Here is a 15,543-nt window from a genome sequence, read left to right as displayed (position 1 = left end):
TTGCCCGTGGGTTTGTTCAGAGTTGACCTGACAGTGAGGAGGAGCAGGCAGGAGCCATGCCCAGCCCTCCATAGCCCCTGCCCACTGCCAGCGCTCCTTCAAGAAACAATCCAGGGAGGCAATACCCCCCAGGAGCAGGGCCCGCCACTAGAAAATGCCTCACAGCCAAGCCCAATGGGTGCCCCTTTGACACCGGTACAACCCTCCCACCACCCAGCCTGTAACAGAAGCCACCTGAGTCTTCGCATTGTGGGGTGGTGCAAAGCTAACCTGCTGGGCTGCCAACCGCAAGGCTGGAGGTTTGAGTCCACCCAGGGGGTCCTCGATTGTGACTGCACCCCTCCTGTTCCCCCCACCCCCTCACCCCCCACCCCCAGGCCCTGATCTAATGCTGCTTCCTGCCACGCTCGCACTATTGTGCATCTCCCCCTGACCTTCCCTCCCAGGTTGGACTCCACTCTGGCTGGGTCCAGACCTGACACCAAGAATACTTGGGTCACCTGTAACATTAGCTTTAAACTTCACCTGCTCACGCTAAATCACACCCCATCTCTCACCTCTCCCACTGGGATTTCTCCTTAAACTATCTGGGAGTCTCCTTTTCGGGTTCATCCCAGCCCCTCCATCACAGACTTGGAAGGGGTAGCTTTTGCTAGAAGATGCGCAAGTTGCCCGCCTGTAGGCTTGGAATGACACTCTGCTCTGTGCTCCTTCCCCACCTCTGGGCTTGGATGGGAGTCCCCTGGGAGGTGACCTGACAGCATGGCTCCCTCTGTGGGGCTTCCCAGGGCCTCCCGCAGGACACTGTCTGTTCTCATCCTGGCATCCCTCAGGCCCACCTCAGGGTACACGTCCACCTTGGTCTATCTAAATGGCAAAAGGGAGCTTGAGGGCAAGCACCTAGACATGGAGTGTACCGAGCAGGGGGCTACAGAAGAGGCGAGGGTGCCCATGGCGGGGGCAGTATGCTTGGGCCCTGTACGCTCCTGCTGGGGATGCCATGAGTGCTCGATCCTGCCTGCTCTTCACCTGGGGCTTCTCAAGCTGAGGTTGCAGCGATCACCCTTAAAGGAGGACCAAGCTTTGCCCCCCCAGGCCACCTGCAAACCCAGCAGTGGCCCCCCCAAACTCAGCGTTGTTCAGCAGCAACATAGACCCATTGGGTGTGAAACGTGTACTGGGTGCCTTTGTGGTGCCCCCCCTCCCCCGCTCCATGGGGCTCCAGGGGCAAGAAGAACTGAGTGCAATGTGATGGTCATGCTCTTGGCTATGCTGTGAGGTCAGCAGTTCAAACCCACCAGCCACACCGAGGCAGAAAGATGAGACTGCTCCCATAAAGATTTACAGTCACAAGACCCCAAAAGTACTGTTCTACCTACAGGGTGGCTATGACCTTGCAGTTAGCAGCTAACTCATACCTGGGGCTCCCGTGGGCAGTTTACAAAGAGAGTAAAATCCCAGGCTAAAACCCAATTCAGTTCTGATGCACGGCGACTCGCTAGGGCAGAGAACCGCCCCATGGGGCTTCCACGGCAAGGGTCTCTGAGAATTGGAACGCCGTATCTTTTGCCCTGGAGCAGTTGATGGGTTCAGCTGGCCAGCTTTCTGTTAGCAGAGGCGTGCTACCAGAGCGCCTCAGGAGCCCCGAGTAATCTGTTAATAATGACTTCCATTTGGTTATTAAAAAAACAAACCAAAACACGCTCACTTCCATTGACTCAATGGTGACTCATAGTGACCCTACAGGACGGGGTGGCACTGCCGCTGTGCCCCTCAGAGTCTGTAACTCTTTACAGGAGTAGAAAGCCCGTCTTTTCCCTGCAAAACAGCGGGTAGTTTCAAACTTCTGACCTTGTTTTCGGCAACCCAACGTGTAACCATTACACCACTGGGCCCCACTATTTTGTTAATCAGAGCAAACCCCCCCAAACCAATAAAAAACAAACTCACTGCCATTGAGTTGATGCTGACTCATAGAGACCCTATAGGACATGGTAGAACTGCCCCTGTGAGTTTCTGAGGCAGTAACTTTCAGTGATCATTAATTGACCAATACATAAATCCAAACCACCTCAAACTCATTGTCATCAATTGACCCTGACTCATAGCACCCCTATTGGACAGAGCACCACGCCGAGAAGCCCAACCCATAACCACTACACCACCGGAGCACCTTCTTTGGGACAGAGTAAAGCAGACTGCCTCATCTTTCTCCTGGGGAGTGTTTGTGGGCTTGACCAGGGATCCCAACCAGTATGCTGAGTATCGGGGTTGACAACGTAAACAGTCATCTAACCCTTTGAAGCAGATGTCGCTAGTTCATAAACGAGGAAACAGAGGCAACAGCCAAAGACATCCGGTCAGTGTGTGACCTCGAGCCCAGCACCCGGATCCAATTCCTAGGATTCTTCTCTGAGGGAGGATAGGACAGCGAGGCAGACAGGCTGTGGGCTAGGGGAACTTGGGGGCCGAGGCTGAGAAGGAGGCAGGATCACTCTAGTGTAACCCTCAGGGGGAGCCCCTCTCCCTCTCCTTCCCCCTCCTGCTCTGGCCAGCCTCTCTCTCTCTGCTGGACTCGTGACTCCAGCACACTAAGCCCTACTCATGTCTATCCTTTTCCAGAGCCTCCCCCCTTTGTATTTCTGGAACCTTCTTTCCTCGACTTTTTGGGTCCAGCTGCATTCTCCTCCTTCCTGCCACTTCTGGTAAGATCCAAGAGTAAGAGGATCTACAGGCATTCCCACATGGTGGCGCTGGGCAGTCTAATTTCAATGCGTTGCTCAGCCACCTTGGCTCTGCATCTGTGGGTGGTGATTTAAGCTCCCTTGTGCAGAATGGAGGTGTCGATGGGGCTGGTGCGGTGAGGACTGAGGAACGGTCGCAGTGAGGTGCTCAGCACAGAGGCTGGTCCAGGACAACACCCGCCTCTCACTGCCGCCTGGCAGATACCATCAAAAGCTTCTTGCACATTGCTATTCAAAGGACTCCAGGGGCCAGCAAAGGAAGGAGAGATGAGCAGGCAGCTGGCTGTACAGTCCCAGGGAAGCCCAGGGAAGGAGCAGCCCAGCCTGGCCAGGAGGGGTCACTCACCGCAGAACCATCATGTAGAGGGGGTTGTGGGCGATGCAGGCTATCAGGGCCATAAAGGAGAAGAGGAAGATGGTGGGGAGCAGGTAGTGGGCACAGGAGATGGGGCAGGACCCCGAATTTGCTGAGCCGGCTCCGTCAGCCACACAGTGGCACTTCAAATAGACCTAGAAGAGGACAAGTCGGCAGTTAGCATTTCACCTCTGTGCCCATTCTTGCTAGACACTCCCTCAGGTTCCAACCCCTCTGCTCTCCATGTCCCCTAGGGGTCACCTAGATCCAGGCGAGGCTGGAGGCCAAGGTAGAAGAGGAGGCTGGGTGAGAGTTTCAGGGTGCTCCATGGGTCCCACCTCTGATCCTATAGACTAGCAGTTCTCAGCCTGTGGGTCTCCACCCCTTTGGGAATCGAATGGCCCTTTCACAGGGGTTGCCTGATTCATAACAGTAGCAAAATGACAGTTATGAAGTAGCGATGAAAATAATTTTATGGTTCGGGGGTCACCACGACATGAGGAACTGCATTAAAGGGTTGTGGCTTTAGGAAGGTTGAGAACCGCTGCTATAGATGCTGCCATCCAGCTTGGGCCCGAGCTCCTCCAGCAGTTTCTGCCACATCGAGCTGTCCAGCCATGGCCCAGGGCTCTCCTCTGAGCCAGGCCACTCTCTACCCGGCCACACTGGAGTGTGGGGGGTGGTTTTTGCTGTTCGTGTGTCTGCTGCAGGGGAAGGTATAAATCCAAGGTGAATAACAATGGAAACATGATAATGCCCCTTGGGCTCTGAATCCATACGGCCTTTGCTGCAGCCTCCTGTCTGAGAGCAAGTCCTGCTGCCCATAGAGAGGCCCAGGGAAGGGCCTCAAAATCAGAACGGCCACAGGGCTCAGCACTTGTGTGGATTACCATGGTGGCCACTGCTGATGGCCCAGGGTCCTCACCCTCCTTCTTGCAGAGCCCGATGGTCCACCCTGTGACCATTTCAGTGCCATGGTACTTGAGGGATCAGAATGGGAACGGATGAGCTGATATGCTTCCTTTAACCAAATGACAAGTACGATGCACCCTCTTTACCCTGGCTGCTAGGAAGCTCAGAGGTAAATGATGGACAGTCTGGCAATACTTTCTCTTCATCTAGATTTGTATTGTATAGATTATTTTTCCTTAAAGTGTATTAGATTCCCCCCCCCCTCTTTATTATCTGCTGCTAATGGATTTGGGTCTTGTATGCTGGTACGATTCTTAGAAAACTCATCCAAATTATTTCTGCAAGTAGATGAGTCAGAGGTGAGTAAATAACAATAAGAAAACCACAGACACCACCACAGACTCCTCCAGCTTGGAACTCCTTGTGTTCCTTCTGTCAGACGTGGTTGTGGGAGGAGCCCTGACCAGTCCTCTCAGGGGGAGCTGGTAAACCGGGCTAGTCTTGCGCATGCCCTCCACATAGGCTTAAGGAAATGAGATGTGTTCTGCTCCGGGGGGAGTCCTTAGGGACTCACAGACTTCCCACGACTCCTAGAAAACTCACCCTGGGCCTGGCCTATTCAACTTCGTCCCACCTGCCTCCCTGACCACGCTGTTGTGTCATTCACCCGGACAGCCCCCGTCTCTTAGAGTGTGCAGTGGCCATTTCATTTGCATTGCACTCAGAGGGTCAGGATTGGAACTGGTGAGCAGGAAAGCCTCCTTCTATTCGAGGGTGAAAACTGTGTGCCCTTTTTACCTTGACTGCTGGGAAGCTCGGAAGTTAGTTCTGGACAAGATGGCTGCAACCCCCGATGTTGCTCCCCATCGGGCACACTGATCCTGCCCTTCTCTCTCCTGGGGCATACCCAGCTCATTCATGGCCTGAGGCCTTGCACGTGCTATGCCCTTCACCTGGAATTTATCCCTCCCAGCCCTTCGAAGGGGCTTCTTGGATGTTGTCTCCTCGAGGAGACCTTCCCTGACCTCCAGCCTCAAGAAGGCTCCCAGGCGCCCTGGCTCATTGCTTTTCTGACGTATTTGTTTGTTTGTCGAGCTGGTTTGTTGCTGGCCGTCTGGAAGGTGGGAGCCACAGCGAGCATGACAGGATGGAGAGGACCCCATCAATGAGCGGCAGTGAGTGTGGGCTGATGGCTACACAAGGCTAGGCAATGCCACACCTTGAAGGGGAGAGCCTGGCACTGAGCTGGGGCTCCGGGTGCCCATCTCAAGACTACACTAAATAGCGCTAACTTCAGCCAGCTGAGTGGCCTCATCTGGGATCAGAAGGGTTCAACCAAATACCGTCTACTCTGGTTCCTGGCTTTTACTTTAATGCCCACACCTTAGAGGGCTTCTGCCATTGATGGCTTTGCAACATGGCTACAAGGATTGGTCAGGACGAGGCTCGAAGGCCTTGGTTGAAGAAGTGCTTTGGCCTGTGTCTGCTCTGGGCATTGTTGGGTGACTGGCATCTGAATTTGTGGACAGCATTGTCTTTGGGCAGTGGCTATCTGGTCATGGCCCTAGGCAAAGAGCAGAGGGTGTTACTCAGAGGAGGCCAGCCAGGACAGGATGAGGGTAATGAGAGAGAGAGAGAGAGAGAGAGAGAGACCCTGCCCTTCCCTGAGCAGGGACACAGTTGGTGACAGAGAGCAGCCTCCCCCCGCCTCCAGGCCCCAGCTACCCTCACCATTTGTTTGGAGGCAATGTAACTGCTGTTGATCTGGGTGCAGCCGGCATGGCACGGGGAGAGGTACTCGATCCCGTTGTCGCCACAGACAGGGTGGAAGAAGGAATCTGGGCACGAGCAGTCCCTGCGGCAGGCGAGAGCCTGTGGATGTATAGTACTTGATGTGCTGCCAGCAAAACAGGAAACGGGAATCAAACAAGGCAAGACCAAAGGGAAAACTCCGCTCTCCAGCCCAGTGTGCGCCCCAGGCCTGCTGAACGTGCCTGCGCGTCTGTGTTTGTTTTGGGCGCGGGCCACTGAATGATGCCTGTTGGAGCCAACAGTGAATTTGTTGCTGGCTGGTGGTCATGGCACCTCTCCATTTCTTCCACCACTTGGAGCCCCACCCATGTGCTTCCCAGACCAAACCCAAGGAGACGGAGAAGGGCTGGCTGGCAGCTCCCCACCAGTGCGGCAGGCCCTCCTCACCGCCGGGCCTCTAAGGAGAAAATCGGGGCAGAAAGCCAGAGGCAATGTTTCTTGGCAATTCCGCCCGTGCTCAGGCTTGGGGAGTGGCGGGACCCCCAGGAGACAATCTGGGGTCCAATTGGCTGCCTGCCTCCTAGGCCTATATAGACATTGCCCAGGTCACTCGATACCCCTGAATGTCAACCAAGAGTCATTCCCCAGCTGCTCTCTGGTCTGCGCCATCCTGTGCATGACGTCCTTCGGGGAGGATCGGGATAGGGCCACGTAAACCAGCCCAGAGCTTTGCTGAAGCAGCGGCATCAGTGCTGTTGCTGATGTGAGTTGAGGGTGTGTTGGCTCTGACCCATGGTGACCTACACATCAAGAAGGAAATGTTGCCTGGTCTTCTCGCGCTGTGGCCTTGCTTGCGTGCATAGGCGTGGCTATGTACTAGTGACATGCAACATTTCTGGCCCATCTCCTCCTATGTGCTTGGCACTGGGCAGAGGGCTCGTTGTGCATAGGCATCCCAGTTGCTCTACAATGGGTTACCCTCCCTTCTCGGATGAGAGAAGTCACTCTCTCTCACTAGCACAGTGCAGCGCCAGACCTGCCGCTCATGAAGGCTTGTGCTATCACCCCCCAGTGGAAGCCGTCCAGCCTTCTCGCTTCTCCCCACCCACAGTCGGCCCACAGAGGACCAGCAGACACCAGCCGGGTGTCCCCAACCTGAACAACGCTCCCTTCCTTGGGCCTCTCCTCTTCTTCCCCCGCCACAGACAGAGAAGGTGAGTTTAAAGAGAAACGAGACACGTGACGCGGTCAGAGACATCTGAACACTGCCATCTCAGCCGGCCAAACCTGAAAGGTTGTGAAACGGTGCGGCCCGTTTCAACATTTCAAACTCAAACGCTTGCTCAGCATCCGGCCCCGATCCACCACCCAAAACCAGACTCATGGCCTCGAGCCGATGCCGACCCACAGCCACCCTGTACCTTCCTGAGCCTGAAGGTAGACTTACAACTTGTATCCCACATGGCTCTATGCAACCTGGCAGGTCAGCTTTGCCTGCCCTTTGTTTCTCCCGCTGCACGTTCTCGGATCTGCCGTCACGGTCCCTGTTCTTCTCCAGATCTTCCCAAGCCTCCTCTTCTCGTCTCTCCAGCAGCTCAAGGAACCTCAGTAATTCTAGCCAGCACAGAGCTTTCGCGAAACATACCCTACTTCCCGGTTCCTGTGGTTCTCAGCCCATCCTGGGACCATCCTGGGACCACACGCATCTGGTTTGGGTGTTTCATAAAAACAGAACCCTAACCCTGATGGCCCAGTGGTCCACTAGGACCCTTTGGCCTCTCTTCTCATGGATGGATGCTTTCACCCGCCGCGTGAGAGATCAGTTCCAAAAGTGAGAAGGAGAGAGAGGCGCTGAGGACCCAGCAGGCCAGATGGCAGCCCGGGTCTGGCTCTGGTCCCAGGGCCCCCTCGGTCCTCTTACCTGGGCGAGTAGATCTCGGCCACGGTTGGGCTGGAGCAGCAGCCCATGAAGAAGAGAGGGATGGAGAAGATAAGGGCGATGGTGAGGATGGTGCTGGCCACCCGGGGAATGGTTTGCAAAGAGAAAGCAAAACGCTTCATGAGGATTCCTCCAAACAGCATCCCCAGTGCAGCCGAGGGAAGGTTCAGTGCGCCTGCGGGAGAAGAGGAGAGGAGGGGAGGGGACGGAAGCGACTCAGGTCACAGCTTCAGGGGGAAGCGTTTGCTTCGCTGCACAATAAGAGCAGCACCCAGTGCCCTGACACCGAAGCCCATTTCACCCCAAAACAAAGCACAACAAACTCACTGCTACAGAGTGACTTTGATGCACAGCAACCTGAGGTCAGAGTAGGGCTGCCCTTGGATTTGACTGCCGTTCATTGTAGGAGCAGAGAGACACGTCTTCTCTCCCCTGGAGCAACAGGATGTTTGAAGCTGCTGGTTGCAGGCAGTTGGCTGCCCGATTTGTAATCCACTGTGCCCTATGATGGCAACAGCCCACACTTAATGTGCATGTGCCATTTGCCAGGCACTGTTCTAAGTCCACACGGCAGTGTGATCTCAATCGAGGGCACTGCTCTGTCTGTGCATGGCACGCACAAGGAAGAAATGGGGCCAGAGGGCTATGGGTTGAACGTGCTTTGGGAAGCACCTTCTGTTGCCCGGCCCCTTTGTTGTACCTTCACTGACCATGTGGGGTGATGCCTGCCAGTGAACCAGTCCTGGACTGAAGGCCGGGGAGGTGAGGACCACGTGAGAGGTCAGAAGTGCCAGGGAGCCACCTGCACTGGCCCTGGACTGCCATGGGCACCCATGCAGGAGGCTGGCAGATTGCAAGACCGGCTTTCTGCAGTTTGTTTGGAGACTGGAGGGGTCTCACTCCTGGGGGAATGAGGGGTAGCAGTGAAGGCTGGAAACACAATTCCATTCCCGAGACTGTTAGACTCAGGGACCTCTGCTGTCCGACTGAGCTCAGGGACAGGCCTGTGGCCCAGAGATCTAACTCAGCTGGCAGAGGATTGGCCAAGGCCTGCCAGGTGGGGGGCTTAGGCAGACTCCCAGGAACCCCTGGGGCAGTGGCTATGGGGCTGAGAAGTGTGGTTCACACTGGAGGAGCAGATAATTAGGGTGAATGCAGCCAGGATCAGGTTGCTGAGCTAGGGGGTCCGATGCCCCGAAGGTGCTCCAGGGCTGGGGCAGAGGCTGAGGGCATGGGGGACTCTCTGCCCTTGCTCCACACGCCCAACTCAGAGCCCACCAACACACAGCTATAAGATACCAGTCCATTGTGTAAAAGGAGCCTGTGTCCGTAAGTCAGAGAATGCGTAGAAGCAGTAGGGGGGGGGGGGCACACAACCTGTCGCTGTCCCAGGGGAGCGTCAAGGGAACTGTCCCCTCCTAGTCTGTAGATGTCTGAAGCATTGGTTTTTCACGCTAACCTGTGTTTTTCTAAACCCCAAACAAAAGTTCATTTAAAGAGTCTAGTTTGAGATTAGCATACACGTGAAGAAGAGTCACTCTCCTTTCTCATTAGATGGAGACAGTGCCTAGGAGGAGGTTTCTGTCCCAATCGCTATTGCTGCGCCTCAGACTCAGGGCAACACGCCCACCTCAGGGAGGACTCTGGACAGGCACAGAACCACGCAGGTGCTCCGTGAGGTTTCCAGTGGCCAGCGGACGTTATTCTGAGGGGCCTCTGGGTAGATTTGAACCTCCAACCTTGCCGTTACCAGCTGAGTGTGCCATCTGTTTGCACCATCCAGGGACTCCATCTGGGGTGCAGTAGGACCTCCAACATAATGTGGCTGGATGAAGGGATGTCCCTGAACACAGGAGATACACGTTTTCCCCTTGGGTCCCCTCCCAGCCACTAGAGCAGCATTATGTTTTGTGGGCAAGAGGGAAGAAGGGCTGGCTAGTGGTCTTGTGGGGGCTGGTTAGGGTTGGGTGGGTGGTGGGCATGAGAACAAGAATCTAATAGGAAGAAGAGCTTCTGGGCGGGGATGTTGAGGAAGGTCTCCATCCACTTAAGGACTGAGGGCCAACAGGGCTCAGAGCTGCCCTGTGACTGTCCCCAGGCTCTGGGCACGGGCATGGGTACATCCATCACTGCTTCTCCTGGTTTCTGACTGAGGAAAGGACATTCTGGTCTGGAGCTGATGAGCCTCAGGATCCTGTGGAGGCTGATGGAAGAACAGTGTTTTGCTGGACGTTTGGATCACAGGAGCTCTCTGTAAGGACTTGCTTAGAAGCGACTCCTGACTAATTTCACCAACCAGTTCATGGGACCCAGCAGCTGAGCTGGGTGAAGTGGGCCTGGCTTTCCTGGAGGTTGGCAGCAGCTATGCAACGTGACCATGCCCACGGTCAAGGTGACCTGCTCATTGGGTCCTCACGCTTAGACCCAAAGGGATTTCTACATTAGTGTAGAGTGTGGTACTGGGCCCCTCCTCCAGAGATCTCGGCTTCATTCATCCAGGGGGGTGGGAATGGAGGAGGAGCGTCTAGGCATCTCTGCTTTTTGAAGTTCTCAAGGAAGGGACCTTAGGGATACCTGGTGGCGCTGTGGACTAGGTGTCAGGCTGATAACCCAAAAGTCAGTGGTTCAAGCCCACCAGTCCCTCTGGGGAAGAAAGATGAGGCTGTCTGCTCGTGTAGAGATTTATAGCCTCAAACCCAATGTGGGGTCACTATGTGTAGGGCTGGCTTGATGGCAGTGTCGCTGGGTGTTGCAAGCCATTGAGCTCTCAGCTACTAACTGAACTTGAGTGGTTTGAATCCACTCCCGGGTGCCATAAAAGAGAGGCCTGCTGAAGGGTCAGAGCTATGGCAACCTCTGAAGTAGGGTTCTCCTGTAACCCCCGTGGGGGTCGTCCAGGTGCGGAATCCCACTGATGGCCGCTGCTTTTGCTCTGATGGAGGCACGTTTTGGGAAGGCACTGGACCACCAGCCACAGTTCAGAGCCATCTGCCATCCCCAAAGAGAAAGATGAGGACTTCCAGCCCCCAAGCTCTACACAGGGTCCCCATGAGCCTCCACGGACGCGGTGGCAGTGGGTGCTTTGTGAGCTGTGTCCGGTTTGAGAAGCACTGGCAGCACATTGCCTTACCCAAGCAAATGCACACAAGTCCTAGGAGAAGAACGCCTGTGACCAGCCTCAAATTCCATCCCCCCATCTCCTTCCTCTGTGGCCCTCAAGATGTCAGGGCCTTTGGGAGGCTGTCAGACTTCCAAACCCGCTGACGGGGAGGAAGGCAGTCCCCAGCCCCCACCCATGTAGGAAGGGGAAACCCTGAGATGACCTTCTGACTGGAAAGATAGGGACCCAGAAACCTGCCAAGAACATTCTGGATCGCCAATCAGGAAAAATGCCCTTCAAATCCTTTCTCCTCCGGCTCCTGCCTGTGTCTGGTCTGGCCTTCGTACCTCTCTCCCCCTGCCCCTGTGGGTGACCGGAGACCTGGCCTCGCCCTCGGGCAGGCCCACCAGCTTCTGCTGTCCCTGGCCGACTCACCGATGAGGAAGTTGGCATAAGCTGCAGAGGTGCCATACTGCTTCTCCAGGTACTTGTTGAGGAACGTGGAGAGGCCGGCGATGACGGAGGAGAAGGTACACTGGGCCAGGACCACCAGCATGAAGAGCGGGTTCATCAGGAGCTTTAGGAAGATGCGGGGGAAGCCTGCAAAGGGACCATTGTGAGGGGCCCGGCTTTCAGGACAGACTGACCATCGAAAAGGTGCTGTGAGACAGAGGGCCACTGCCCTTCTCCTTTCTTCCAGGGCCTTCTCTTCCCTACTTCAGAGCGGAAACAGAGGCAATAAACACGCTCCTAGGCCAGCCCAGAAGCACGCAGCCACTGAAGATTCGCACACAGCACGCTCACAGACTAAAGGAAGTAAGGGTATGCCTACGAGGGATCATCAGGCTGCGGGCAGACGGAATGACGACAACATCGGGGACAGTCCCCTCCACACAGAGGAGAAGGAGGAACACAGAGGCCAGGCCACGGGATGGAGGTGGGGCTGAGCCTGCCTGGAGGTCTGGCTTACATTCGGGGCTCCTGGTACCTGTGATGAAGCAGAGGCCCCAGGCCCCATCCCTGGTGACACCCCTGCCGAGCTGCAGGAACACGTGGAGGTGAGGACCACCTGTTGCTACCGTGTAGGTTGGGGCACACCCTGACTACCCCCCACACCCCCGCCCCCGAGCCAGTCCATGCAGGGTCTCTGGGCAGACGCTTACATTTAATGAAAGCCACCAGCGTCTTTCTTGACTCGACTTCTCTTATCTTTCTTCTCTCGTCCTCCATGGAAATGGAATCAGACTCCTGCCGGCAGAAAAGGAGTGAGTGGTGATGCCCTGCAGCTACCCTTCCCGGGGCCCTTGCCTCCTCTGGTCTCTGGGGTTCCATGCCACCTGCCTCCCTTTCTAAAGCTCTTCAAGCTGAAGTCATGGGCTCGGGGCACCTTACCTCCAGTCCTTGGGACATCGATCGAGGGAAGAAGAAAAAGGGGCAAGAGATGACAACCAGGCAGGCCGAGGAAATGAGCAGGCCCAGCCACCAGGCTCCAATCCATCGGGGGTCGCCGGGGCTCAAGTTAACTGTGGCTGCAGAGAGACCGAAGAACACAGGGGTTTGTTACCTGAATGTCTGAGCTCGGCTTACTACACAGAGACCTTCTGTTCAAGGGGCATTTCTGTGGCTTCCTCCTCCAGAGGGAGAGGAGCTAAGCCATGAATGCCCTAAAGCGAAGACGTTCTAATCTTCCCAGAGACACAGTGCCCCTCGCTGCACGTAGGCCAAAAACACCCACGGGCTGAAGGACGCCACTTTCACCACTTCTTCTTTCATCCCTAACTCGTGGCAGGAATAACGATGAGGGCAGCTGATCCCCTGGAGGTCACAGATCACGTGTTTTACGCGTGTTATCCCACTGGGTTCTTTTGGCAAGTGTATCCGCCTCTAACCAATCTCAAAACTGGAGACCCGAGGTTACGTTTTTGTTCTGGTTCCAGGCTCTTAAGTGGCAATTCACTGATCAATTTTAAACCTAGTGCCCAAATCCGCACTCTTCTTACTGAACCCTTCTGGCCCCCAGCTTTACTGTCCCCTAGAAAAACGAGGCCCCATCAGCCTCTGGGGACCCAGCCACCTGTCATCAGCAGGGTGTGGTCTATGAAGGGGAAGCTTTCTCCCTGCCCACATGGCAGTCTGCTGCCGCTGCCGTGTTTCCCTACGAAATGCGCACGGGCAGACGGAGAAGGCAGAAGCGTGCCCCATGACAACAGGCGTTTCTGCACACTTGCCCAAGATGGGCGATGCCGTTGGTGGCCTCGTGGCTGGCCTGGCCCAGGGGCAGGAACTCCCTGGCTTTCCTCTTCCATCTGCAGCACTGATGACAGTGCCGGGGACAGGAGTCTGTGGGCTTTGGCAGCATGGCTGGGTTTCACTCCCACCCAATTTCTTTATGAGACCAGAAGGCTCTGATCTGTGTGCCAGGCACTGGTGGGGTGCCATTTTTAAGGGTCTGGCTCAGACCTGCCTTCCAACTACACCGGCCAGCAAGTGGAAGCCCCACAAGCCACCTCCACACTCTCCACACTTTCCATCCGTGGCTTTGTTCAGGTGGTGCCCTTCATCTGGGAATGCCTTCACCCACCTGGCTACCTGTGGAATTCCATCCTGCAAATGTTACCTCTGGAGGAAGCCCCACTTGGGTCCATCATTCGTTTGGTCCCTTCTTCCTTGGAATTTCCAAAGCACATTGCCGGTCCCTGGGTTCTGACACTGACCCTCCCTGGCTGGTGGGAAGTTAGGTCTGTGTAGGCCAAGCTTAGAGAGGCAATAAGCCCTGGCTAGAGTCCCCCGTAACTGTTGACAGGAGGAGAAAGCAGTTCTGCCCTGTCCTATCGGACCCTATGAGGCAGCATCGACTTGATGGCAGAAAGAAGGAAGAAGTCATCCTGAAGGAGCCTGGTGGTGCAGTGGTTAAGCACTCCGCTAGTAATCAGGACATCAGTGGTTCAAACCCACCAGCCACTCTGTGGAGGAAAAGGATGGACGTCTGCGTCCGCAGTAAATACTGAGGTACTGGAAACTGTATGGGCCATTCTACTCTGTCCTGCAGGGCCACGGCATCCAAATCAAGGCAAGGGCAATGGCTTTGGTTTGCTTTTTGGATTCATCCTGGCCTTGTCCGTGTTCTGCATTTTCTCATTCGAAGGTCCACAGTAACTGATTCTATACTTTTTCTTTTTTTAAGAATAAGAGATCACACTTATTTACCTCTTAATAGAAATCAAACATGTTATCATCTTCACAGCAATTCTATTTCACTGATATTGCCCCATTTTGTTGACGAGGAAATGAAGCCCGGAAAGGCGGTGATTCGCCCAACATCTCTCAGCTAGTCCCAGGGGGAGCCAGGACGAGACGCGGGCAGCCCAATGCTGGTATCCGCATTCTTAAACCAGCAGCCCGGCCCTCTGATGAGAGTCACCACCCACATGTGCATTTTATGTAGTGCCTTAAAAACAAAAAAAAGCCCTCCAAAGAGCTCTAATTTTTTTTTTCCTAAAGAAATCAACATCTTAGAAACCCCAGACCATATCATTTGTTTTAACAAATTCTGAATGATGGGAACTGTGTGGGCAACACCAGAAGCTCACCTGGTCCTCAAGAGCTCCTCACTGCAAACCTTTCTTGTGAAGAGATGGGGGGACATACTGTCTGCGCCCGGTGGTCTGAGGGGGGTCAGAGACATGGTGCTGGGCACCGGCAGTGGAAGCCACCCAAAGTGCCGTGGCATTTTCGGCCCTGACTAGACAGTGGGGGCTGCCTGGTGGACTGGCATCCTCTCCACACACTCACCCGTGTCTACCCTGCCGTAGTCCACGAAGATCTGCAGTATGACCGAGCTCAGCAGGTACCCGAAAGCTGGTCCAAACACAGCGATGGCAAACAGGATGGCTGAAAACAGAGCAGGGGTTGGGGGGGGGGAAGGAGACTGAGGGGCTTGAGTGGGATGACAACCTCACGTTCCCAAGCTGGGGGGGATTCCCGTGATGTCACCACCCTCGGTACCCTGGTCCTCACAAATGTGCACTGATGGCACCTCTAAGAAGGAGCTGTTGCCATGGTAGCATTTGAAAGCAGCCAGCCCAGGCTTGGGTTGATGGGCAAAGCTTCCCATAAGGCTGGTGGTCCAGGCGGAGCGTGTGAGGCCAGTGAGCCTGGTTGGGGGGGGGGGCAAATTTGGCTGGTCAGGGGTGCAGGCCCCGAGGATGCTGAATGTGGTTGGCTTCAAGGGGGAAGATGTGCGCACGCACGTGGTCATCCACAGTCAGTTTTGCATTTCCTTGAGCCCAGCCTGTCCTTGGGGACATGTTTGCCTGGTCTGGGTCCAGACCAGGCACCCAGGTGGTGCAGTGCTAGCTGCAAGGTCAGCTGTTTGAAACCACCAGCCATTCCGTGGGAGAAAGACTGTAGTGATAGTCTTGGAAACCCACAGGGGAAGTTCCACCTTGTCCTATAGCAGTGCTTCTCAACCTTCCTAATGCCTCCGCCCTTTAAGACAGTTCCTCATGTGGTGTTGACCCCCCAACCATGAAATTATTTTCGTTGCTACTTCATAACTATAATTGTGCTACTGTTATTAATTGGGCGACCCCTGTGAAAGGATCATTTGACCTCCAGAGGGGTCGCATCCCACAGGTTGAAAACGGCTAGATTAGAAGAACTGCCGGAGGGAGTCCCGCCACGTTTCCATCGATCTTGGATCCACCTGGCTCCAACCACTGGCCTGTGATCTCCCTGCCTT

The 15,543-nt window shown here is 55.2% G+C and overlaps 1 protein-coding gene across 1 annotated transcript in view; it reads right to left on the bottom strand.

Moving 5' to 3' along the window:
* Positions 1-15,543, bottom strand: part of SLCO2A1 (solute carrier organic anion transporter family member 2A1) — a gene marked incomplete at its 5' end in the record, with an annotated part of 117,876 nt that overhangs the window by 6,794 nt on the left and 95,539 nt on the right. The window contains 7 exons of the mRNA XM_045297801.1: positions 3,091-3,254; positions 5,743-5,908; positions 7,685-7,877; positions 11,238-11,402; positions 11,966-12,050; positions 12,195-12,331; positions 14,595-14,693. Of these exons, the coding sequence (XP_045153736.1) occupies positions 3,091-3,254; positions 5,743-5,908; positions 7,685-7,877; positions 11,238-11,402; positions 11,966-12,050; positions 12,195-12,331; positions 14,595-14,693 (1,009 nt within the window). The remainder of the gene's footprint in view (positions 1-3,090; positions 3,255-5,742; positions 5,909-7,684; positions 7,878-11,237; positions 11,403-11,965; positions 12,051-12,194; positions 12,332-14,594; positions 14,694-15,543) is intronic.

Source organism: Echinops telfairi, unplaced genomic scaffold, assembly GCF_000313985.2.
Source record: "Echinops telfairi isolate 266 unplaced genomic scaffold, ASM31398v2 ScPeMD7_7422;HRSCAF=8460, whole genome shotgun sequence".
Lineage (NCBI taxonomy): Eukaryota > Metazoa > Chordata > Mammalia > Afrosoricida > Tenrecidae > Echinops > Echinops telfairi.
Note: the sequence above shows the minus strand (reverse complement) of the source record. Positions and strands in the feature narration are given on the sequence as shown.